The sequence below is a fragment of the Phymastichus coffea genome, unplaced genomic scaffold (genome assembly GCF_024137745.1).
Source record: "Phymastichus coffea isolate CEN01 unplaced genomic scaffold, Cenicafe_Pcof_1.1 PCOF00187, whole genome shotgun sequence".
Lineage (NCBI taxonomy): Eukaryota > Metazoa > Arthropoda > Insecta > Hymenoptera > Eulophidae > Phymastichus > Phymastichus coffea.
In genome coordinates this window covers 42943-70297 of record NW_026706998.1, presented here as the reverse complement: position 1 = coordinate 70297, position 27355 = coordinate 42943, and the positions used below count along the sequence as shown (strand labels likewise).

The window sequence follows — 27355 nt, the reverse complement described above, 5'->3', positions numbered from 1 at the left end:
TTGTCATGGCAAGCCAAATTAACGCCCCAGGCGTTCGCACACACTTTGGTATTTCTACGGCGCCAAGAGAATGCAAAATGAAAGCGTCGGTTGATAATCAAACGGATTCTATTCAAATAAGTTACTATTTTTTTGCGCTCTAAAACAGTACCGCGCGACTCGCTTGCTTAATTGACATCGTGCACGATTCCCTTTTACTTTCTTTATTCAAATGAGCTTCACTTCCGCGCTGCTAGATTGAAAAAAAACAGTCTCTAGTCATTCTATGTCTCATCGAGTTTACGTTGTTCACGCTTCCAAGAGTTGGCGACACCATTTGTAATGAAACAAATTCCAGCTGAAGTATACTCACTGGCATTGGCGACTGGTAGCCTCTCGATTTTGATGGATCCATCGGTGTCTGACGTCGGCGCTAGACCAGGGTATGAACTTTGTGGCTGGGATACCGTCACCGTCGGATGCGGACTCGTCTATAAAACGATAATGTCGAGTTGAATTTTTGAATATTTCTCTACATTCTTTGTCTTTTGTTCTAAAAAAAATGGTTGGTGTCTCACCAAATGGTCTAATTGCTGTGGTGACGTATGTGAGTACATAGCACCGTGTGGACCAACGGGCCCAAGGTGAATACCAGATTGGCTTTCCGCAATATTCCTTAAAACATTTATGGCATCGTCCATATGATATGGTTCCTCCATTCGCGTTGCCTGTTGAAAAAATAATATTAAATTGCACATGAAGTTTATATTGTATTCTACATTTGACACATATTTAAGAACTTGATTCATAAAGTTTCATATACAGAGACAGTTGATTGAAATTTTGAAACGGGATTGAAGCACAATATAAAGCAACTTGATGATGCTATTTTAACTTATATTGCACAGCTGAAAGTTAAGTATGAATATTAATTGGCATGCATTGCGTTGCATAAGAAACTGTATTAGTAAGTGAAGATAAAAAAAAGACAAATTAGAAAAAAGTGTGATCGGTGGCGCGCCCGCGTGTAACAACAACCCAGAAAAGAATGGCAAGGAAAAAAGAAAATAATGTGGTTAAAAAAAATGAAAAATGCGATCCTCACCTTCGAGTGGTCGCGAAGGAAGCCGATGGCGTCGTCTACTCCCTGCAGTTCAGGCGCCGGCTTCACACACAACACCAACAAAACAAAATAAAAACAACCAAGTCAAACACAGCGTTCACGACAAACAATAATTTAAAAAATAAAAAGTTTGATTTTTATGGGGATTTTCTAGCTTCTGATAACTGGTCAAGGGTAAGCGAATAAATAATAGTGAAACTTTACCGATGGCCATGAAACAAGCATTTGTAAAGTTCCTTTTCACAGTGCTAAGTGATCGTCACTTTTATGAAGTGTTGTGGATATTATAAAAGCAACGGGACAAAGCTAATTATGAAAATGAACTTTATGCATGGAAAACGTGACGTGTGAATAATGAAAATTAGTCAAGCACAAAAAAGTGATGGGCGCAATATGAAATATGCAACATTTCACGGCAAAATATTGAACAAACAGCACTCGTGATTCTTGTGTAAACTATTTGGCATGAAAACTTGTAAATAAAGAATATCCGTTGAAATCGTTCGCCACTTCCACGTCAATTACAAATAATAAAAGACGCATTGCACTTTTCATAGAAATATTAAGGCAAACCATTCCAATTCAACACAATCAAAAATTCTACAATGCGTACCCGTGGAATTTGCATTTGAAACGTGAAAGCGATGAACGCGCTGCAGGAAATGACAAGAAAACGCCAAATAAAATGAAAAAAAGAGGATGCCAATCGCTGCCAAAGACAAAGACAAGAAAGCACGTTGCGTATACACACCATGTGCATGGCACCGCGATTCGGATCCGCGAGGTGCGGAGATACGGGTGCTGCGGCCGGTGCCCATCCTGGTGCTGGAACCGCCAGCGGCGGTGGCGAACTGACTGGCGTCGACGGATTACTGCTGTAACTCGATACTGATTGTTCCGCCGCCGAGTAAATCTATAGAAAAATCAACGTTACTTTACATTCAATGCTCAGGCCCTAAAATTGTCGAAGCGCCAAGTCGCCGGTCTAAATAAAAAGTCAAAATTGGATTTCCGCTTAAGACGTTAAAATGCTCCCTCGTATAGTCTCTCGAAATAAACCCGCAGCGCACAAGCTCGGTCGTTTGTCCGCGATAGACATTCTCATCGCGCGGCGACGACTTCTCCGAATTGGACGTCGGTGACGTCAACGCGCGCGCGCGCGCGCGCGAAAACAGCAATTCAGCGATATACTCACAACGGAGGCGAGGGTTTTGCCGAGCGTGTCCTGTGGCGCGGCAGGCGTAGGTGCACTAGGCTGAGGTTGACTGACGACGGTTGGCACGACGGGCGCGCCAGGACTGTGACTGTACTGGATGGCGACGGGCGACGAACCAGACGGTGGCTGTGGCTGCGACTGGTTACTGCTCGGTACCGTGGTCACCGCCACCGCGTTACCACCTCGGAACGTGGACATCGGCGGCAGCGAGGCCGCCGACGGCACTGCCGTGCCAAGGATCGGCTGTGCTACGGGCTCGCCGTTTGGCGACATAGACGAGTACGCCTGCTCGGCGAACAACCAAACATTCTTATTTTTACCTCTACGTGGCGCGTTTACGAGCCAAGGCAAGTATCGCGCGCGAGCACTGCGAAGGCTGAGGCAGAACGGGAGCTGCCGAAAGGGAAAAAAAAGAAAACGAGAAGAGAGACGCTCGTAAAATGGAGATATTCGGAATGAGCCAAGCGAAGCGGAAACGAGAAGAGAGAGACTGAGAACGAGGACTTGCAATTGGGAGATTAGCACGGTTTAGAAAACGTAATATGCGCGTCGTACCGAGAACAAAAAAAGTAAGAGTAAACGAGCGTTGGCGATTTTCTCTATCTCAAGAGTAAATGACGAAGCGAGTAATGGGCGCGCGAGCGGTTTATTCGTGACGACGCGAAAGAGAGAGAGAGAGAGAGAGAGAGAGAACGTTGACCCGTTCAAAAGAGTACGTACTTTGTTTAGATAATTGCGCTCTCGGAGAGCGAGAGCGAGAGAGATTTAACTTCCGAGAGTCAAGAATTTATCCGTCGGCGTCGAGAGCGTGTAAAAAACCAATAAATTAAGCGTGTTTACTCGTGCAGGCCGAAAAAAGAAGTAAAGTAAAAAAAAAAGGTAAAAGCGTCGAGGGCAGCAACAGCAGACACATGCGGGAGAGAGAAAGAGGGGACAGCGGCTCTCAACCGGGTTAGTCTAGGCGAGAGAGAGAGAGAGAGAGAGAGAGAGTGTGCTGCTTTACGAATATAAGCCGCAGGGTGGTCCAAAAAAAGAGCATCGAAAACGCGCGCGCAGCTCCTCTCTTGTGCCAGCTGGTCGACACCGACGGAACGCGCTTGGGAAAGGGCAACAGTATGCAGCGCTATATGCCAGTAGTAGGTAGCTACTGTCTCTCAAGTGCGGGAGAGAGACGCCTCTCTCGCTCCCTTTGTTCGTCTTCTTTTTCTTATCTCCCAATTTCGCGCAAAGATTCAAATGTGGATAGGTGCCGAGGTCATCGCCGTTCCCTTTCGGGCTACTCACCATGGGATCGTGTGGTATGTGCATGGGGTAGGCTGGCTGTGCCAAGTGTGTTGGTGCGTATCCACTGTAGGGTGGTTGTACGTTGCCACCTCCAGCGGACCACGGGTCGCCTGGACCTGTACCCGCGGCGTTCCCATCTGCAAAATAACAACAGAAAATAGAAAAAAAACGTCGTATCAGCATTCGTATCTTTTCCCCTGGCGCGAAACTCCCGAAAACTAATATGCCGGCAAAAGGCTTATTCTTTGATTCGGCGAATCTTTCCTTTCCCCGAGAACAGTCTAGCCATTATTTAACTTGGCGAACAACAGCAATAAGGGCCAAACAGCGGCAACTCGCGCAGCGGCTGATATATAATTTCGCGAGCGAAGTGTGGAAGAGAGCAACGGCAAAGTCGCAAAACTAAGCCAAACTCGCACTGTGTACACGCCACTCTCTCGCGACTGTACCATACTATAGGCGTCCGATGAAAAGTTTCCGTTCTGGCGCCTGCGCGACCTCTCATCTATAATACATCCCCCCCCCCTGCCCCACCTTGCTCGGCGGCTACCATCCGTATAGTTGTAGAAACGCGCGGGCATGTGCATAACTTTCCGCGACTTTTCCTGCTCCCCGTAATACGGCGTCAAAAGACGGAATGCAGTCAAATATTTTACTCGCCGACACTTCCGTCTTGGTTATCGACAGACCGCGCGCGATATTGGCAGATTTGCGTGCCCGAAAAGTTTCCAATTAATCGAGAAAAGAAGATCGCGTTCGCTCGTGAATGAATGGACAGAGGCAAGGAAAGCCGTAAATTGTGCAAGCTGAAAAAGGAAAATCGTAGAGAGAGAGAGAGAGAGAGAGAGAGAGAGTCGTCTCGGTGGGGTGTGCGACATTGTCGTTCCTCGATGTGCTCAAAGGTGAGCTCGCGCGAGTGTCAAACGCGCAGGGAGAAAGCCCGTGACTTGTGTCCTCCTTCGCTTTTCAGCCTCGCTACGCACAAAAGACTGTCCGACTCGCGTGGCTTCTCGGAACGCACGAGACTACCATTCGATTGTTGCCACGCGGCGTTTCGACGGCGCACGCGTACTACTCGGCCGGAAAGTCATGAATTATTCCAAGGCCGGGTTTTCCGGAGCAGATGCAGCCGCGCGTATCCTTGGCGTAGGCGCGGAATCGGCGGCGCCAACGATCGCGCTCAAGCCGATCAGCGGCGAGCGCAGGGGCGCAGAGCCGCGCTCGCCATTGTCTCGGGCATCTTGGCGAATTGGGAACTGGCGCGGAACGATCGGCCCGCGAGGACGCGGAGATCGTTGTCGGCGCGCTCGCTTACGAAATTGCGCGGCTTTGAAATTCCTCTTGTCGCCTTTCGCTCGGCGCGCAGCCATTGTTCGCGTTCGATAAATTATTGTTACGCGCGGACGACAGGCTGAAAGCTCTGCGTCCGACTTGGCTCGCTCAACGCTGAGAATGCAATAGGGCCAGACTTACCGAGGTAGTAAGGATCCGCGTAGAGCGCGGCAGCCTTTGGCGAGGTGTATCTGGGCGAGTCCTGTCCAAATTCGTCGGAGCCGTACTGCAAAGCAAACAAACAGCATTAGCGTGCGGAGCTTGATCCGGGAGGAGCGTGGAGTGCGCGGGGGCAGGCCCGCGCGCGCAACAGAATGGGCTTATTTTGTCGGCGCGTGCCGCGACAACGCGAGCAGGCAGCGTGTAATAATTGTTTCCGTGAGCGCGCATCGCACGCGCACCGCCACGTGCCTGGCTAATCGCCGGTCTGGAATCTACCCGTAGCCGAGATCCCCTTCTTCTCTTTCAATTCGCGCTCGATCGATCGCCGATTATTATTACGCAAACCATTTCCTCTCCGGCGGAGAGAGTTTTGTCACGCAGTTTCGCTCGTCGACGGCACGTGCCGCCGTAACGCAAACGTTTACCTTTACTCGAGTGGCGTTCTGATCCAATTGTCATTACCGCTAGATACTACCGACATACGTCAACGCGCAAATAAATCCTATCCGTCTCTCCGGTGCGCCAGTAGCTGCTTTGTTGACCGCTAATTCTATGGGCTTTGCGGTGGACGGTTATAGCGGTCTCGCGCTTTTTATGCTTCTTCTTCTTTCATTCTTTTAATGCCTGGCTAATTGTTCGATAATCCAGCACTTTTACGCACGATTGATCAATTTGTTTTTAATAAAGCCACTTTAGAATTATCTTCGCGGGGCTTTATGTTCGTGGATCGCTTGCGCCGTATGTTTCATGCATCAATGTGTACTTTTCTTATCGATCGAAAATTGGCAATAAATTTCGAGATAAGCCTTCGCCAGCAAAAGAAACAAGGGAAAACGAGTTTTTTACGCGCAATCGCATTTTAAATTATTCCTTGAAACGCCTCGCGCACTCTCTGCAATTAGCCCGCCAAAGATATTACGAAACGAAATTCGAAAAAAGATAAAACGCAAAGTATCGCGCGCAAAACTCAATGAAGTTGCCCACATCTGTCCCTCTCTCTTTCTGCAATTAAGACGCATAAGTCAGTTTTAATCTGAATCAGCCATCGATTCTGTCTTTCACTTATGAACAACGAATGCAACGCTTTAATGTCAACGATTCCGGATAATATCCCGCATATCTGCGCAAACTCGTTTCCGTCGCATTCGAACGTTCCTAGTTAATGTCGCGAGCACACCAATTTAATAAAAACGCAGCACGCGACACGACATTCCACATACGATCTCGAGTATCATTTACCATTTTGCAATTGTCGTAATCGGCTGGACTGGCAAACATCTCTGACGATTAACACACCTCAAGATAGAGTATAAAAAAAAAAAGTCTCACAAGAGCACACAAGCTTCAAGATTGTTCGTCCTGAGGAGCATGCCTTCTAATTTTTTCTTATTTTTACACTGCACCACCACTGCTTCTCATTCACGCTCACGAAATTTTTCACTACAGCAGCAGCAGCAGCAGCAGTGGGCCGTTCGAGTGTCGACTTCCCGGAGAGTTTTACGGAAGGGGAGCAGCACTATAGTGGTAGGGGCTCAAAGTAAACTTCCCTAACGCGACTAAGATAGGAGAGCTCGAATTTTCAGACGAAAACTTTTCAATAAAAATTGGCGTCGATATGATGAACGTCTCGCACGCCGCTTGGATATGATCACACGCGCGCACACAGAATGGATGGGTGCACGAAGGCACAGAAAAAAGCGCAAGTGTATAAAATATAAGCGTGCAGTGAGCGAGAACAAGCGAGAAACTGCCTAGACGGGCTCCAAAGCACGACTGGCGTGGTTGTGGCTTCTCTTTCTCTCTCTCTCTCTCTCTCTCTCTCTCTGTCTCTCTTCACGCCTGTGTGACGACGCGTTTCTGGCAGAGGGGTAGACAGAGACAGAGAGAGAGAGAGAGAGAGAGAGAGAGAATGGAGGGGAACGCCAAACGGATCGTCATCGTTTCAGTGTCGACCAATGAACCGAGTCCCGTACGCTGGTGGTGGTGGTGGTGGTGGTGGTGGTGGTGGTGCTGCTGCTGCTACCGCCGTTGTACGGCTCTATATACGCATCGAGCGAGAGTTATGTGCGAGTGAAAGAGACAGACCACGCGATGCGTTTTACGTATAGGCTTCCGAAAGCCTTACTAGCACGCATACATGCACATATCAACTATTTGTGTGTGAGTGTGTGTGTATCAAACACTTGGCTTATTTCTACTACAAAGAAAACGATATAAATAGTGAATTACATTAAAATATACAATAGTTTATAATTTGTACAGTATGTTCGAAATATAGTCTTTTTTATACAAAAAGTACTATAGGCGATGCAGTTCTATATTTTCAACCGGCAGTCTTTGAAAAAATATACAACGTATAGACATGCTTAGCTGAGGGATTCGCTATAGGAACGTTTCGACATTTATTGATTGTTGTACATTATCTTGTTTGAGCAATTTTGTAAGTTTTTTCTGGCCTGATTTTGGACTCGCATTGCTATAGTACACGGTTGAGATTTCTGCTATCGCATTTAAAGGCGGGGTTTTCAATATAACTTTTACGTTGATTCCGCAAGGTTATAGTGATCTCACCTCCACGTATTTATAGTTAGTTTGTCTGCATTCCTACGTACCACGATTAGCGATTATTTTTATAAAACAAATTGAAATATTTTTTGTTCGTCAAGCTACTAATTTCCAGAATTATTCTTATGGAAAGTGTATTTGCTTCTCTTGCAAAGATTTCGAGTAAATGGGAGAAAGGAATTGTTTCAAAATCAAGATTAGTACTTCGAGTAGCTAATTCAACAGTTATGTCTTCTAATTCATTGCCATCTAGATAGAATCCAGAAGAACTTTAATTCGGTATTCGGCTTTGGAGCCTTAATTTTTTGGAATTTTTCCTCAATCCTTAGGATGAGGCTATTGGCTTTAACATTAATTTTAGTAGATTGAAGAGATTCTAGAGCACTTAGAGAGTCCGAAAGTTTAATTGAAAGATTGAGTGTAGGGCAAACGCAAGCATAGCCAATCGACGTGGTGTCCAGTATTTTACTCCTACCGGAGTATATCGCGATAGCTTCGCACTTTTTGATGAAGCTATCGAGGTAGATGTCGAGACTAGGATCATTTTTTATTTTTGCATCTAATTATTTTATCTATGGGAATAAGCAGAGTGGAAGTTACTGTATTCCTATGAGTAGAAAAGGTTTAAGATTTATTTTATGGTTATTAATGAAGTGAACTATATCACTGATTGAGAGACCTAGGTTGCTCATTCTCCATTTTAGTGTAAGAGATTTAATTTTCCTCTTGCAGATGGTAACGAAATTTTTTTATAGAAGTGGAAGTGAGAGAGTTTTCATTTGAGAGGGATTTGGCTAGGAAACATTTGTTTAAAAAGTTGCATCTTTCTTTGATGAAAACTAATTTTAATTCAGCTAGAATTACGTTGTTAGGAGTACCGATAATTACGATATTTAAATGCGTGTCTGATCGCTGATTTTTTACTATTACCTCAAAAAGTTTACAGAGACAGGATAGTAAGACGATAGGGCACACACTGTTGGTGTCAGGATTAGGAATGAAATGGACAAAGGAACGTTTCTATGACTACGGGTACCCGTGATTACGGTACCTTTCATTGAAGATATCTCCGAGTAATAGTTTGAGTTTAATTGGCAAATTAGCAAAAATTTCGTAATCAGTGACTTTAGGCCCGGAACTGATTTAAAATTTTTTGGCTCGAGTATAATGTTGAATTCTAAAAAAACCTAATTGGATTATCAAAAAAAATATTATTTTCACATCTCGGAATCTATATTATTTTCATATCTCGGAATCTATATAGAAGGATTATTCTGAGCCCACGCTAGGGATAATTTGTTCAGAGCATTTTCTATTATTTTATTTTTGTATTTTTAAAATTCTCAGTCGATTGATATGAAATAATTTTAGTTCAACTATTTTGATGAAATTTAAAGGTATTCCAAACGTAACTAGGACTGAAATAAACGTTCAGACAAGACACGAACCTTTAAAATAGTTTTTTTTTTCTAGTTTGACGTTTTTTTTTTAAACTGTGCCGTGTATTTTTTGAATTCAATGAGGTCTGTGAGATTGTTAGTGAGAGTATTCCGCATCCCGCGTTGTTTCGTTTTTTTTTAAATGGCTTTCTGAGAGTACTGGCACTAAAGGTGACTGTAATTAGTTCTAAGAATAAGTTGTATTTGTCACTGGCTGATAAATTATCGTGATCTTGCGAATAAAAGAAAGAAAATTCTGATTCTATGTATCTTGTGAACGCTAGTCAATCTGTGTTCGTGCTTTTCAATTTAGATGTTTTTTCACAGCGGTACTTTTCGGTGACAATGTTTACAGCCATAGGGAAGTAATAAACCCTCGGGTCTCATATTTAATTTTGTAACAGGCTATATTGAACATTATTGTTGTCAAGACGATCAAGTCTAAATTAGAATTCGAATTTCGATAAAAATCAATGTGGGTTTTAGTATCAATATTATGAATGAACAAATTTCGAGAGCCAATTGCATTTAATAACCTTTTATAAGCTATTGTATTGGCAATGAAATTTGAGCTATGCGCGTTAAAATCACCTAAAAGTAATAAATTGTCTTGATTGTTTGCATTGTTAATATTGTTATATTATTGTTCTTGTAACGAGCGATGACATCGTGGGGAGGATTTATATTATTTATACGTATACCGAACATTTCCATTTTATCATTAGTGTAGTTTAAATTATTAATTTCAGTGTAGACGAGATTTTTGAAGTAAAAATATAATATTCTTTTATCGATTCTGTCCTTTCTGAGCATTAGAAATTCGGGAAAACGAATGTTTTCTTTCAGAAGAGAGCCAAGTTTTCACATAAATAACGATATAGTCGCTTGCTAAAGAGGGGATGTCCAGCTTATCACTGAATGTAGCTTTTTGTAATCCAAAATAGTATCTTCATAGAAGTAGATAAACTGTCTGTCATCGAATTCATTATTTTTTTAAGTCCGTTCTGAAGCGCTGACTTCCATTAGTTTGTCGATATCCTTGAAGACGTCAGATAATTCTATTGATGCGAAGCTTGCGGTTGTAGTCTTGAATTATATCGTAGGTGTCATGGAGCGTAGTTTTTATACCAGGAATGTCTTTTGTGTATTTCGCTGCTGTCTCGACTATATTGTCATTTCCAAACGTATAAAACAAGAAATCTATGGACACTTGCTTGTCAAGGGAATAGTTTCCTATGTTTTCTAAGAAAAATTTTTTCTACTAGCTCGAGTTTAGCGGTGATTACTTCTATAATACTACTGTGCAAAGTTCTATTTTTTTGTTGAGAAGATTAACTATAGAGAGGGTGATTTGTAATTTGAGTTGATTTTTCGTACATTTCTCAACGATAAGAACTAGGAGTTAGGCAAAACTCGTTTAGCTTTTGGAACAGTTGGCAGCAGAAATTCACTTTGAGTACTCTCGTCGACGCGTGTTAAGCGTTGCTCCTCAGTGTCATCGACACTTGATAAAGGTGAGTTATCTTGAGTGTGAGGATTCCAGGGGATGCTAAATGCGTATCTTTATTGTGTTGCGAGAAATCGTCGGTGTTTTGAGTATTCCGTTGCCGTTGGGCAGTGCATGGTTATGCAACCATTAGCTTTGCAAAGGAAAATTTGCAAAGCTTTGTAAGTATCAGTGCTTGGATAAACAAAATAAGTCATGTCTTCATACGCTATTTTGATGAGCTCGAGCAATTTGGACGCGTCGCACGGGTCAATGTTTGCCTTTTTAAGCTGAACGCCGTAACTGTATCCCTACAGAATGAACGCTTTCAATGTAGTGATGGGGAGTGCAACATTTGAAAAAATTACGCGCTTTTATTTCTAGATAAGCAGCGTTATAAAAATAGATACGAATGCATTCGATTCCTGCAAAATTCGCGTAGAGTGCACAATATTGCTGGGATTCACTTTATTGCCAACTGTACGTATATAATCGATCAGATTTTATTCTTCAACGCAGTCCATAACAATTCCTCAATTTCTATCTGGAAATCAATCCAATCGATGCGCAGATGCATAACTAACGTTTTCGTTTGATTTACTGACGGTACAGGTAAAGAAGTTTGGTTAGAAAATCGATTTTCGTATTACCGAAATGGTAATGACGTGTGGTTTTCTTTGTCAGTATCCAAGTGTGGTGGGCCAAGCCCAGAGACACTAGCGAAAACTATTTAGGTTCGGCCTGTGATCGGAGCGATATGTAAACGCGTCTGCTCGCTGCTGAGGCTCGCAGAGAACCCTCTATCTCTATATAAACTGCAGCTTCCAAATCGAAATAAGCCGCCTGATGCTCCCACGCATTTTATTTATACCTTCTTAGCGCTCTTCGACCAACGGCGATATGGAGTTTTTCATTGTATTAACTTATAATAAGGTTTTATTCTTTTCGAGTGCGTTGCGAAAGATGGCATTTTCAATAAATTGCGCACTTCCAAATGAAAAGTAACATACGCTTGTTATATAGCGAAATCATATTCGAGATGATACTTGATTCACATCGTAAACTTCGAGTTATGAAAAGACGAAGATAAAGCTGGCGCAACGTGTAAGTTTACGATGTAGAAACAGCTTTTCCAAAGATTGAGAAAACGCTTATTGTCATTGATTAACCAGAGCCCTCCGTGAAATCACTACGTACACACCGAGAAAGTTTCGGAAGTTTGTAACACCGCAATAACGGAGCAATTCAGGAATGGCGGGGAAAGAGGGCGAGAGAGAAAGAGAGAGAAAAGGGGGAGGGGGAGGGGCTTTTAACGAAACGAGAGTGGTGTCGATAGCGCACAGGCAGAGAAAAAAAAGCTGCACGTAGGCGCGAGCGCAAAGGGGATACGCCAAACTGGTCAGACGGGCGCGCGCGCGGAAAGAGAGAGGAGAGGCGATTGACAAGAAAGTCGCGACTAATCGGTCGCTGCCTCCAATCGCCGCTTATTAAGCGAGCCGCGGGACTGATGCTCGATGGCGCTGTCGGACGCTCTTATACGAAAACACGCTATCCAGCTTCGTTTGATGCCCGCCTCGCGGAGAAAAGCCAACCGCAATCGGGCGACGCGCGCGCACGTCACACTCGCCAAAAGCACACGTTTCTCAAAATTAAAATCCACTTGTCGCGTCGGCGAACAGCGCCCCGAGCAACGAATTGAAAAAGAAGAAGCAGAAGAAGCGCAGCCATCAAACGTATTCACGAAACGAATAAATCGTTCAAGCAGCAGCCGCAGCAACAGCAGCGTTTTCTCGACTCCTTCTGCCTATACAGCGCCCCATTAATCCGCGCATCTCTCTCTCGCGCGAGCCCGCGCGCGCGCGCGCCAGCTCGCCGACAACAAGTATAAAAGGGACTCGGGCTGGCGCGCGCTTCGTTAAAAGGCCGCAATTTGTGCACTAGTGGCAAAAATGGTCTCTGGAGGAGGAGAGGACGCGGGCGGGGAGGGGGCGTCCGCGATTACTCCCGATAAGCGAAGGGAAACTTGCACGACTCCGAAGCTCCTTTTTTGCTCGCTCGCGCGCGCTTAGCATGTCGTGCACGCGCGGCGGCGGCGGACACGGCCACTACCGCACGTCTCATTACTCTCAAATGCAACACTTTTAAAATGCCTTATCGCCGGCTCGCGCAGTATTAACAACTTATATTGCTGGCTTTTGTTCTATGACGATTGTTCGCGCTGCTTTTATTAGCCGGCTAACGAGGCTGAGTTTCCGCTTAACGTCGTTCGGTTCGTCGACGGTCATTATTTTCATTGTAAATACACGTCGGACAAATAATTTCATTTATCAGGCCAACAACTCTGCTGGAGGTTAGACGATGTGTGATGTATCTCTGATCTACGGCACGCGCCCGCGCGCTGAAAGCTTCCAAGCCGTTTGACGCTTTTATCAAAACGTGTATATGCATTCGAGATAAGATAAATTTGCTCGCGAGGATGGAGTCCTCTCATCTCACTTCCTCTTTCTCTTTTTGCCCTCTCGGTCTATCCAGCGACGGCGATTATTTTGTCGCGACCAGAGATACGCGCAAAATATTTCGACTAATCGCTTTGCCGAGAGAAGATAGGCTATCTAATAAGGCTGGTTTCGCTCGGTCTCGTGACCTAATGGATTGCTCCGACGATTCAGCGCAGATGAATCTGCAACGTTTGTCGTGCCGAAACGGCGCGTTCGAAGCACCGATAGATCGCTAGATGCAAGCACTCGCTCGATAAAGAACGCATGCCTTTGGCTGCGGGGCAAGATCTTATCGTTCGCGATCTCGCCAGGAATTGTCGACGGGAGTGCGCGACCAAATCGCCGAAATCCTCGTCGATGGGCATTTTCGAGCTCGCCGGCAAAATTAATCATCGCCCGGCGTACATTTTCGCTGGCGCGCGTGGAATAATAAAATCGTTCCCGAAAGGACGGAGAAGCGCATAGAAAATCTTAATATGTCCGCGGTTGTGCTCGTGCTGGTGTAAGGGCTGCCAGAGAGCGTCAGCGATTTCCAGCGACCGGCGCGCAAGCCAATATAAATGTCCTACATTGATTTAGTCTGCTGTCCGCGGGGTCCGAATGTCTCAATATCTCGCCTCGTCATGGATATTGAGCCGCCGATATCACGGGGGAGCGAGAAACTATACCGCTCCTCCGAAATAACCCGACAAGTGATGGATATCCTCTGACTCTGCAACGAGCCTTTTGTCCATTTTCGTTCGTTCGTTCTTATTTTTTTTTCTTCCATTCTCTTTTCTGGGGAAAATTATACGGAATATGTGCTTCGTCCGTATTGAAGGGCGTGTGTTACGAGGGGTGGTGTGGCAGCGAAGGTGTCGGCGCGACGGACTCATTTTCGGAAATTGATCGCTACGTGAAAAATTAATTTTGATGGATTAGCGTCGTAAGCTGCATTTGATTAAATTTATCCGATCACTCGTTTTTGTGTACTACGTAATTCGTCGATGCTAATAGAAAGCACAAGTCTGCCAACAGAGACCAGACTCTAAAGTACGTTTTCCGTTTTCACAATAATGGTAAATTAATAATTGAAATTTTTGGTATTTTTGTTAATGCATTTAATTTTGCTCAGTTTTTATTCCTTGAAGGCACCAAACTTGCGACAATAAGTACTCTGGTGTATTTGGATCATTTGCATGAACAATATTACTGTGTGCAAGGAGTTGCAATCAGAAAATTAATTGAAAGACCGAAAATTCACGATACCATCTAGTAGTAAAATAACTAAAGTCCAAATACGAAATCCAACTGGCATAATTGAGCGTTGACGATGTGCAGTAAACTCTGCCGTAAGCATCGCATTCATTTGTGGAGGTCTCTCGCATAATAACCGTGCGAAATTTCCATTGCGTATTTGTCATGAAGCCGACGTATAATGCAACCGAAAGTTACAATGCATCTATTCTTCAGCAGCAGCGTGCATAATGTTATCAAGCTGCGATCTCGAGCTTTACATCGTAGGAGAACAAATCGCAATAAACAAGGTACGAAAATTTCCCGAAAAGTTTTGGCGGGTGGCCGTGCGCCGAGAGGCGGCCGCTTAACATATTCCACTCCCTCGGCGCACGCACAGACGTGAACGCGCGGCGCGCTAATAAATTTCAAAGTCTCGTAATGAATGGTCGCCGTAGCGTAAGACGCGAGGCGCGCGCGCCCGCACCGCCGAGCCGTTATGCAAATGCGTTTTCGCGGCACACTCGGAAGAGCGCGAGAGCGCGCAGACGCGTTCTCATCCGACGTAGAAAAGCAGCGCACGTGCGCGCGAGCAAGTGACTTCCTTTCCGAATCGACGTGCTCGATATTGTATATGCGTATGCGTGTGTATATATAATACATATAATATATATGTAGGTGTCGTCGCGCGAGCACGTAGACGCAGGTGCGGGCGACTTTATTAGACGAATCCGACCGTTACGGGGGACGCGTTGTCACGCGATCGTGGGAAACGCCAGCATCGCTTATGAACTTTCGCTGTTGGATTCGCGTACTTATAGAGACGATCGTTATCGGCGCACACATCGCATGCTTTTTCTGCGCCCCCGGCTCTCACGTGAAGTTGTCTTTAATTAGGAGCCCGCGTCGTCGTGAGCCGACTGCGCTTATCGATTGGCCAAGATAAATCCAAACGTGAATGTTCTCCCTGCGCCGATGGAAAAAACGCTCGCTGAAATTAAAGAGAGTGGGATACGTTATGATGAGGCATCCAGCGCCGCGCACTTTTACCACCTATTGTTCTTTTCATACGAGCATTGTTCCGAAAGGATCAATCAAGGAAAAAGCGCGCAAACGTACCTACCAAATTTACATCTACGACGAATGAGTTACGTCAGCGCGCGTAATAATCGACGTTCGCTCGGAGCCGCGTCAAGCATTTACTCGAAGGAGATGCCCATGTTTATGGAAACGCACGCTCGGCCTCCAGCAGTTGGTCGCCCCCATCGGCGCCTCGTCGCCAATAAACAAGGCAGAACGAAAAAAACCGAACAGAGTAGAGGACGTGAAGTCCACGAATGGAAATAAAAATTCGCGAGTGAGAGAGAGAGAGAGAGAGAGAGATGTAATTGGCAGAGCGTATAAATTGCGTTCCGAGTACATACACGTACGCATAATGTTGGCAAATGTCTGGCGATCATGCGTGCATGCGCGGGACAGGTGCTGCTGCTGCACGGAGACGACAAACGCACACAGACATGCGGGTTAAAAAGAAGCAGCGGGTCATTTTTTCTTGGCGACGCTTCCTTTCACTCTCTCTCTCTCTCTCTCTCGCTCTCTTTGTCGAGCGCGACTGCAAACGGTGGATTTCCTTGGGCGACCTCCTGAAATTCGACAAGCGACTTTCCGATCGCCATACGCGCGGAAAGCTAATGCGAGACTGGACACCAGGCGACGCGCCTCAAAACAATCCATTGACTCGCGCGTCGATATAATTACTCCGGGGAAACAAAGAGTCGACGTTACGCGCAGCATTGTTGCTCGGCTAGCGTCAAGTTTTTCCTCTTGTCACCGCGAAAATCTTTTGTTCGTACTTTGGCCTTTCAGACGCTCGCGAACGTCGGTAGGAGGACGGCCCTTTGTCCGTGAGCCACGGCATCGACTTTTCTCGGATACATAAACTCCGTAGAGTCTCGCGCGCATCGCGCGGCTCGCTCCGACGAGCTGTGGGATATTTTTAAATGGAGTGACGTCAGGGGCCCTCTTCGCTCGCGCTCGCGAGCTTTCGACTGCTACTGCTCGACGCGAGCACGCCGAATGTAATATCGAAGCGTCTCTCGAGTCTTCACCCGATCCCGTTGTTTTGCCAGCGCTCGCGAAAATGAAAGTCAACACTGCCATTGTCGCCAGGACTGAAAACCGAGCGAGTCGAGCGACGAGCGTCGCTTGCGAGCGATATTACCGGTGCTAATAGGTGCGTGTCAATCGGGCATGGGGGTTTCCCATGGCCGAGGCACAGCCAACGCGCACGGACAATTCTCGTGTATACGAGTCCATTAAGGAAATGCCCCTAGATGGAGGAGGCATGTTCGCCGTTTCCGGCGACGCGCCACTTCGCTTTTCAACGAACTCGACGGCGCCGTTGTAACGTAAATTAAAAGCGCGCACGCCGGCCACTTTGTATTGTCCCGCGAGAGGAAGAGGGAAGTTGCTTTTCTGGAAGAACGCCGCTTTACAATTGCACGCGCAACCGAGATAAAGTGTATCGGCGGTAGGAAGCAGAGGCAGCTAAATTAGCCGACCGGATGTTGTGCCGAGTGCAACTTCGCTCGCCTCAATTTCGAGAAGTCGGTGCATCATCTTGGAGGCACGCTCGCGCCGCGCTCGCGACACAGCGCTGCCCGCGCCTGTTTTCATCGGCAGGCGAGACGACGCCCGATAAGATTGCCCGCACGCACGCACGTTCTTACTCCCTCCCCCGCGAGCCGACGTAACGCCGGTTCAGCGCTCGGGTGGCTCGATTGGATTAACGGCACCGTTCCTCGTTATCGATTATGCGTTCGCTCGTTGATTACACGAGCGTTTGGCACGACTGTCAGCGACGCTCTTTTGCGGCTCGCTCGTCGGATTCACGAATCGACTGTCGAGCGCGTGCCTTGTATGTAACTCGAGGATCGCCTTCTCGATGAAAGCCTGTTAAAGCTTTGAATTAAATGTGTAACGCGTCATTATATGACTAAACGGCTACTGTGCGCGTGTCTCTTGTTCTCTCTCTCTCTCTCCCTCTTGCTGAGTTGTCAAGCGCGCGCGCGCGCGCGCGCACAAAGAGACATTAACGCTCGCTCGTAAGAGGAAGTGCAGGCACGCAATAAGCAACGCTTTTGCTCTGTCGTTTCTTCCTAAACGCTCGTACACCTTCCACGCTATATTTGCCAGTTGAACGAAAAACAGCGTCAAGGCTGCGTACTTGCATTATATTTATTGCTTGCAAGAGAAGAAAAAGAAAATTAGCGCGGCAAAGATCAAGGTGATGTCGAAAGTTTTTGACGATATGAGCAATTAATGCCCTGGAGAATGAGAGGCGCTCCAGATGAAAAATTCGATCGCCGGATTACGCAACGACGTTGTGGGACAGGTGTACGCATACGTAATTTTCCGGTGAATGTCTCTCCTGCGTGGAGCAATGCTATTTTTATGACCGTTATTTTGGTTTTTTTTTTCTTTCCATTTCCCTCCTATGTCAAAAAATAAATTCTAATAAAACTTTCAAATGGTGAATATAATTAATAGGTTCGATCTAACGCTCTAACGACAAGTTTTATTGATGCGACCGCGATCGCCGCGTTCGATAAGCCCCCGAATTAATTCGTTATACTCGACGAATGAATGTCGATCTTCTCACGGATAAGGATTTATGTACGTCCGTATTGGTTATTTGATAAATTGATTGGATTTTCGTGTATACGGCAAGTAATTACTAGATAATTTGATTCGACGCCATAAATATGGAAATTAGACGATGTTCTCTAAAAAAAAAAAAAAAAAAGTCGGCTCACGCGCGACTGTAATAGGTAAAATTCAACGGTAAAGACGACATATATTAGCTTTCTCTCTCGTGATTACTCATCAATACATTATTAATTGTACGTGAGCGGATATGAACGCGCGCGTAGCGGCGGATACATAACCGACAATTAGCGGGCTGATAAGGCTACGTGACGGTTTTGCCGATACATCGCTACTTGCTGCTGCCCATTGTCGTCGCTTTATATGGGCAAAATAGCTCGGCGATGCGCGCCCGCAACATGTGTTGCACGCGCGCGAGGCTATCGTTGATCGCTACGCGGAGCAAGGATCTTCTCTTGACTTGGTTTTTTTTTCTTTTCTTTTTTACTTTAAGAATCACCGATGTTGAATAGTTCATTTGCGCTCTGTTGAAACTCTAGCGGCGAGTAATTATATTTTTCTAGCGGATAGAATTCCATGCCATTTTAGGAAAATACAATGATTAATAAAATCAAGCAGCATTTTGCGAAGGTCGCTGCTACTAGTCAACGTTAATTCCTGCGAACCGTCACCACATAAGGCAAACTGCAACGAGGGAAACTTAAACATTGGCGACGTATATACAGCCAATTTCGCAATGACATTTTTCCAATACCTTCATCGACGTTCAAACTAACAAAAAACAACAAACTCTGTTCTCTCTCTTTCTCTCTCTCTCTCTCCCTCTCTCTCTTTGTCTCGTGTCTACGAGGAAGCGACTATCTACGAGGTCATTCAAAATTAGTGTTATGAGATGCCGTTAAAAAATGAAAGTTTCATATAAAGTTGCGCGAAAACCTCGAGGGGGTTGCCTCAATTATTCGTCATTTTTCTAAGCAGCACACTTTTATTTTTTATTTTTTTTTCATTCGAGCGAGCTTTTCGTAATTGTATAATTGGATCGTTTCTTCGTGACCTGGCTGAGTAAATACCGATCTGCGGCTTGACTAATGTAATTCCGAGAGTTCTGTTTTTTTTTTTCCTATTTTTTGCTGTTGATGCCTTAGGCGACGCAAAGGTGATAATCTATTTTAAATTCTCCGACGATTAGGAAACTCTAAGAATTATTGGGCCATTGAGAGAAAAAAAAAGAAAGAGAATCGATTCACGACGAAAAATTGAACGATAACTTAATTAATCGACGCGGAGCTACACATAGAGCAAGGAACTCGATTAACGTTTGAAAACGCTGGTAGCCTCAGGCTTCCACTTTTCACCCGATGTTTTACGACTTTTGAATTTCACACGGAGTCAAATTGGAAAAGGCAATCTCCGAGAAAAGTAGTAAGTGAGTCAAATTTCTTTTATGCCGATTACTACGCTACACGCGTGCCGCTTTTTCCATCATTATCTAAAATTATCTTTCGCGCTCTCTGACGCGCCGCCAGGTGACGAAAGCAAAAAAGGAACAAAAAGGACAATAGCGCAAGATACGAGTATAAGGAATCGCGCGCGCGGGTAGCGGCATAAATTGCAACGCACAGATACTGCTGGTGCTGCTGCCCTTGGGCCCCACGCTCTCTCTAGAAATTATGGCGCTCGCGTGGTGGTCGTTTGCGTGCCCAGACGAAATGATTGGAGACCAAGTTCGCTTTGAGCTGGATACGTAAGATCGACGTGACATCGAAAGTTGTCCACTAGCACAGTTTGCCGTTATTGTTTTCTGTTTGTCGCGCTCGGCGCAAAAGATCGAGGCTGATTCAATGGATAGTGTATGCGCTTGCATAAACCGACGTTATGTTAGACGCGCGCGCGAGACTGGTTTGACTAGCAAAATTTTTGCCACTGCCCCAAGCGAGATAACTCGATCTCATCTCTCCCATTAGCCGAGAGAGCGAGAGAGCTTATCTCTTTCTCTCTAATATAACGGCACTCCGTTGTTCGCAAAACCTTTTCTTCACTCGCTTAGTTGGCCTTAATTGGCATGATTAATCCCGTTCGAATGGGGACTATCGTTCCTCAATTAAACAGCCTCGCAATGTTTTGCTTTTTGACTTACGGCCTACGACTCGCTAGTATCAGGTCGGCGATCAACGTATTTGTTGGGACTCACCTGAAACAGACAAGAGAACGCGAAATTATAGATCGGTGACGAAATGGCATACGTATCGAAGTATCGAAGGGAGGGCAATGAAAATGCAGTTGGATGCGGTGCAAATAGTGTCAAGCCAATAAAAGCAATGGGGGAATGAATTTGAGATTTATTGGACGAGCAGTCGGCTGCAGTGGATATTATCGAGCGAGTGAAAGAGATGAAAATTCAATGGCACATTAAAAACACGTCGACACATATGCGCGCGCGAGCGCGCGGCGAGACGCTGCGCAGGCCATCAATTATCATCCGCGAGAGCGAGTAGCAGAAGTGATGGGCTCCTCGCGGAGACGTAGAGTAGGACGACTCGCGCGAGGTCGCCGCGTCTACGACGATGAAAGGCTTGTAAAATGAAAATTCCGTAATGCGCCTTCGTGCGCGCGCATAGCGTAATAGGCATCAACCGACTCGCGCGCGAGCTTGTCGTCTCTTACTCAAGACGCCATTATTTAATAAAGCAAAAATGAAGTTGCTGGCTTACTCCTCGAGATCAAACAAAGCGGACGCGTGTAATTTACCGAAATAAACGCGCGTAGAGAGAGAGAGAGAGAGAGAGAGATGTAGCGGCAGCAGCGTTGGCGGTGTTCTCTCAAAAGCTCTCTCTCTCGGCTAATTAGTATGTAGCGCGCCGCGGGAAATTAGCCAGTGGACGCGGCTGCATAGGCCGCGCACAGCTCTCCCTCTATGCCAGGCAACAGCGTCTTCAAAGAGCCCGAGGCCCAACGGAGAAAGGAGATTTCAGTTCAATTCGAAAATCATGTTCGTGTGTTTGTTGGGCGTCTCTCTCGGCTTGCATTTTAGCCACTCGAAGACGTCTCACCGCGCGTGATCGGAAATTCCATATTGGTGCACGTCCGAGCCAAAAGCAGAAAGGCGGACTGATTGAAATAACAAGCTGGGCGCGCAAAAAGCGCGAAATTTATGCGCATCGAGGAGAGGGCTTAGCTGCGACGCTGTCCACGGGGACTCGTCCTTCTGTGCAGCGTCGTCTCCCGATATGTACAGGCGCGTCGACGCTGCGCCAGTCTGCGTGGCGACGACGCCCATGTATTCCAAGAAGCTTTCGCCGCGAGGTGAATGAAACCCGAGCGCGCGTCCGAGCGCTCGATCATTAATTATTTATTATCAAATCGAGTGGCGCGTCAGTAATTGTCGGCGAAGAGGGAAGTGCCGGGCGATAAATATGCGCGAGAGACGGCGACGAGCGTGACTCGCGAATTCGCAGCGCAGGGATATCTCTCTCTTGCTCTCTCGCGTTCTCTCTCTCTCTCTCCCTGCGTCCCTCTCGGCGCAACGAGTGTATAAATGCGCTGGCGGACGCGAATTACGACATGTAACGCTGGACTTGTGCCGCTCGACATAACTACTGCTGAAACTGAGAGAGAGAGAGACTGGCACGCATTCCAAGGCATTATACCATTTTTATTGCTCGGGAAATATGCTGTTATTTAATTATTCTGCTGCCGCCGATTTCAGTCGCGCACAGTGACTGTTAACATTTTTTGCTTCGATGCAGAAACGAGCGCTAAGTGAAAATTTGCTTTTGTTTTTCCGCAAAAGTCACGAGAGACAGTAATTACGGTTAATTATCGGCTTCTCATCGACAAAACGCAGGGAAAATTCGAAAGATGAGATAAACTGGAGGAAGGATATATGTGGCGACTTTCTATTATTCATACGCGTGCACGTCGTACCGACAGACCGAAGAAAAGAGCCGATAAACGAGATGTATAAGGGGGGGGGGGGGGGGCACAGTTAGCCATTAGAGGTCGTCCTAATTGCACTATATAGCCAATGCTCGGGAAAATCGGTCATCGATGCATACGAGTCTCGTTACGCGCCTGGCAGAGTCCCGATTGTCGGTCTGCGTTGGGACTTTCTATCTGCGGAGAAGGGAAAGTCACGCCTTGTCCCTGTCTATAGGTGGCAAAAAACAAGGAATAGTTGGCCTGACAAAATTTACGACGGCGTCGCAACATACCTGCGAAAGCCTCAAGGGTCACTGTTCGTCACAGGTATACCTAACGTTACGTCCTTTCGGCAAGCCTGTGCAGCAAGCGCCGATCGGCCGTCCCGCGACGCGCGCTGACATGATCGCGCTCTGCGGTTTCCAGCAGGTACCAGCGCGCGCGCGCGCGCGCGCGCACCTTTCTCTCCGGTAATTATTTACGATGCACTTTGAAAGGTCGTCGGTTCCCTTCGGACCGATTGGTCATAGTTCGCACTGGCGCGCTCTGACCTCACCGAACAAACGGGTTCGCGCGCTTTCCCTGTTGGCCCGCCTGCCTGTCCGTCTGTCTGTCTCTGCGGGCTTAATTTATTCGCTTGCATTTATGAATGGATAACGAGTAACATGTGCTCTCTGCGCCTTATTTTTCTTCCTCATCTCCGCCTCGCTTCTCGTGGTACCTTCTTTTGTCCCGAGCTTCGCATTTCCACGACGATATAATGCATTTTCGTCGCACACAGTTTGCCGTGTAGCCTTGCGCCTGCCGTTCATGGTTTATTAAAGGTTGCCTGCGCCACGGTCAGCGTTTGTGTTCTTTTATACGGAAGAGTATGTGCGCGCGCGCGCGAGTATTTGAAGCGCGCAATCACTCCTCATTTGCAAGCAGAAAACGCGCTATCACGAACTAAATTTGCGGAGGTATAAACTTCTTGCACTTAATGCACATCGTACCAATCTCCATCTAATCTCTTTCGAGGAATCATCTTTACTTGGCAAAAATTATGCGGTGTTCTTAAACGCGTAAATCTTATCTGAGCCAGTCGAAATAGTTTAGCTTCGATCGCGGTTTCACCTTGACATAACTTTTCATCATATCAAGAATATCAAGATAAACCTCTCTGCGAATGCTCAAGTCAATACGATAATTTTTTCGAAAGTCATTGGCAATTGAATGAAAATTGCATATTTTTTAAAAAGTAATATCTCGATAGCCATTGAACATATCAAGATGAACTTGTTTATAAAATATTCATATAACGTTAGCTTCAAAAAGATATTTAATGAAAACCAAATTTATTTGTAGCTAAAAATAGTATCAACAGCTTTATAAGCATTTTCTTGTAACCAAATAAGTTCCAATTGGACCTAAGAAGTTCTTATTTCAACTTGTTCCGTGCATTTTGTCTATTGAAAACAAAAATAAAAAAAACGTACTTTCTACTGAATAAGATGCACAGTAAGCAGTAAGCGAAACCAAGCATAGCACGTCGACGTCAGACCGCCCGCTATCTTCTGCATCGATTCTGCGTGATGTTTCACGTAGTTCAGTTGTTTTCTGTATATCTCTTTCAATTATAGTTCCAAGTTAAATATTTACTAGTAATAAATTAATATTGATGCTTATAATTAACATTAATCAAATTCACAAAAGAGATTGAATTACTAAACGTATGAAAAAATCTCTTTACTTATCGGGGAGCTTTCAAATTTTTATGAAAATATACATGCAGCGATTTAATGACACTTATTTAAACAAACTACGCGAGAAAAATAAGTTTTTAAAAAACGTCTTTACAATTGAATACTCTGGAGAATGCGCAATCAATTTGACTTTTCATTGATTTCTGTTATCGCTACTTACAGGAATGAATGCATGGAATGATCGTGTTCCGTCTACACGTTTAGCATTTGCAAATTTTTCTAATAATTAATATACTTTTATCCCATTTTCTGGGTGACTAAAATTTATAACATTCTTCAAGATTAATCTTTCTTCGCTCATACAATTCTAGAGAATTTGAAATAAACTTTCTTTATGTAGACTAGCTTGCCTAGTAAACCTTTTCAAAGTATCAATAATGCCATCGCATATGCTCTAGCCATGACAGGTTATATACAAATGCTATTCAGTTTCTATTTGGTATCTATTAAGATTAGTTAAGTTTACAAAATTAGGTTTATTTTCATATTGTGCTGCAGTATTATCTGACAAATAACAATTCTTTTTTGCATTTATGCATTTAAGTTCAAATAAAACTATTGCTGCAACATTAAGCTGTAAAATTTTAGTAATCATAGCTAAACATTTGCGAACTATCTTAACATTTACTTTTTAATAAATTGAAAATTGATGCATAGTAATATACTTTTTTTTAAATATGTAGGTTGAATTTCACCTTACCTAACGACGCAATGACTCTAAAAAATTTAATTTCATTAAAACACGTAAAGCATTCATTGTTGCGGCAAGCTTCACTAATTTTTTGACACAGCATTTTGCAGAAATTTCCCGTAAAATGGTGAAGGGAGCACAGAACCACATGGACAGTCTAGAATAAAGTGGCTCGCGCATGCGCGATACGCCTTTACCTCTCTCTTCATGACTCGAGCGGTAAATCAGCGCATCGCGTGGACTCGAAGTATTTACTTTTAAATAGACAATGCGGTTCTGTGTCGGCCGCTGACGGCGCAATATCAACCCTTTACAGGGGTGTACGAAAAAGTCATATACGCAGCACGGGAGTCAAGTAGACAAACATGCCCCGTGTAAATATCATCCGGTACATTCTTTGCTTAATGTACTCTCTGGTAGCGTAATGTACCATTTCTTCCAGCTTTTCAAGAAGCCTTAGAAATATTCTTCGATTTCATTTCTAGGAAATGCATTGACTCTAGCATCAATTGAATATTATGATAGCAAACACAAACGTTCCGATTGCTGTCCAAGTTTCTAATGAAACACGAAATAAGCGTTGTTGCTATGCTTGTTCCACTATTTTTTTTGAAGAAACGTAATCATTCATGAATATTATATAAGACTTATACCGTCCTGATAATGAAAATAATTATAAGAGTTGATATTAATTTTTGCAGATTGGAACAGAGCTCAAGAAACTGGGCAGTTTGGCGTCGACATGCTGTGTGTTGGATTCATTTATTGTCTTCGGTAGAAAACGCGATTTTATTGTCGTTTTCAATAGAAAAAAAAGCCACGGAACACGTTGAAAGAAGAACATTTTAGCTCAAATTTTAACTGTTCGAGTTACAAGTAAATGCTTATATAAAAATTCATACCATTTTTATTAACAAATAAATTAGTCTTTGCTAATTATCTTTTTAAAGCAAACGTAATATGAGTATTTTATAAACAAGTTCATCTCGATAGGTTGAATGGTTACGGAGATATTTGTTAAAGAAACAAGACAATTTTTTTCAGTTGTCAATAAGGTTTGAAAAAATTATCAGATTAGTTTGAGAATTGCGATAATGTCGAGGTAAAGTAGTGGCCGAAACTATTTAGACTGGCCCATCTCCGAGTTCCGATCTCTCACTCTTTCCCTCCCTCTCTCACTCTCTCGATTTGCCTATACTTAGCTGAACGATGGACGCTATTTCACAGAATTAAACATTCAACAGGCGTACTATGCCTTACAAGTCAAATCTAATTATTTACCCCACTCTCCTGTCCCCCGTACTGTTTCCAGTAACCCGGCGGAGAGATGGACAAGCTGCTGCAGGGACTAGAAGCGAGCGACGGCGAGCCACCATTAGCCCTTTGCAATGGACTCCTGCGTTGATGGAAATTGACCGTAATTTGCTGCTGCTGTGGTTTAAAGTCGGTTTGGAGCCGATGCATCGGCGAAGATCTGTTGCTGCCATTACTACTTCGACTCAGTTGCTTGGCGTCGCAGCAGTTCAGGTCGCTCAGCTTGAAACTCTGCTGGGCCATTTTGAAGTCGGCATTATTCTTGAAGCTGCGGTTCATCTTTTTTCGGGAGGATGTTGCTCTGCCTCACGTCATATTTTTTTCTACCTACTATGGGCGTGAAAAGGAGATGATTTGTGCGCGGTGCGTAGCCCGTCGAGTGCCAGCTGCCGCCGAATCGTCACTACGTTTAATCACTCTCGAATCTCGCTTCCCGACTGCACTTTTGCCTTTTCTTCGTCCCCACTGTTTTTCTCGTCACTTCACCACACAGCTCGAGCAGCCACACATTCGCGAGAGCGCGCCTCGTGTACAACTGATACGACGGCCGGCGGCGGACTGGGTGGTTTTGTTGCACGAGAGCGGGGGTCCAGAGTGAGTGAGTGAGTGAGTGAGTGAGAGAGTGAGAGAGAGAGAGAGAGAGCTGTGCAGTTGTCTCCCCACCTCCTCGATTCATTGCTGGTACGTACTCCTACTAAGCTTCCTTCGGCCCCTTACACGCTGCCCCGAGCAGATAACATATACGCCGCGCGAAGAAAATTCGTGTTCGGCAGCTATGGCAGCATTGTGCGTTTCGAGGCAAGTGATTGTGCGTAAATAGGCGCAGGCTGCTCGCATTGTTCGGCGGTGCCGAGATAAGGGGGCCTAACTCGCCGTCGCGGGAAAGCCACGTTGCACCTTCTCTCCTTGATCGTCCATCGGCATGCGCGAGAAGGGAATAAAAGCCATACCGACGAGTAGTCGATCTGCGCCGCAGAGCTTACGGCCAATTGGCGTGGTGTGTCTCTCCGCCTGTGCGTATCCGTTGTTTTGTCTTCGCGCCAAGCTCGAGGCGCGAGCAATATACTCGGGTTGTGAATCGAAGTTACGCGAGGCGCGCGGATCGGAGCGCGCGCAATGTGCGATCATTCGCGAGAGAGGTTGTGCAGGCGCGCGGAGAGGGTGATATACCGTTGAACCCGGTTCTGCAACTAGTTTCTCTCTCGCTCGCTCGCCTGGCGCGTGCGAGCGAGAGAGTCTGCGTGGCGTCGGCGAGAGAGAGAGAGAGAGAGAGAGAGAGAGAAAGAGCGAGAGCCAAGTCGTGGGCGCGCGTGGGCCTAGACCTTACGTCGCCGGTTGCCCTTCTCCGCGATCAGCGCGCGAGACGAGCTGGCGCGACGCGACTCTCGCGGCACATACGTTACACGTATTTCTGCAGGGGAACCCTTTCACGCTCGCTCGCCCTCGCGCAGCGGCCCGCGATTGTCTTTGGCCGCCGGATCACTCGATCGCCGAGTCCTCTTCGCCGCTGGTATACGAGGCGTACGCAGAGCCCGAAGCAGCCCGAGAGGCGCTTAAAATATACAATCGAACGAAACTCGAGGATATACGTGCGCCGTAGAAGCGAGTTCCAAGAAAATCGAAAGTAATGTATGCGCCTGTTAAACAGCGATTCAAGTATATAATTAGAGCTGTTGCGAAGCGGAGCAGCGAACGGTTAATTACGATCGTGTCGTTCATCAACTA

At 45.5% G+C, this 27355-nt stretch overlaps 1 protein-coding gene across 3 annotated transcripts in view; it reads right to left on the bottom strand.

The window, feature by feature from the left end:
• The window catches only part of LOC131673629 (transcription factor 12), a 72257-nt gene that overhangs the window by 6103 nt on the left and 38799 nt on the right, over positions 1-27355 (bottom strand). For all 3 annotated transcript variants that reach the window (XM_058951757.1, XM_058951758.1, XM_058951756.1), the window contains exons 2-8: positions 5076-5160; positions 3603-3739; positions 2298-2603; positions 1854-2015; positions 1085-1144; positions 558-707; positions 353-470 (exon numbers count right to left, since the gene is read on the bottom strand). In XM_058951757.1, coding sequence (XP_058807740.1) covers positions 353-470; positions 558-707; positions 1085-1144; positions 1854-2015; positions 2298-2603; positions 3603-3739; positions 5076-5160 — 1018 coding nt within the window. The remainder of the gene's footprint in view (positions 1-352; positions 471-557; positions 708-1084; positions 1145-1853; positions 2016-2297; positions 2604-3602; positions 3740-5075; positions 5161-27355) is intronic.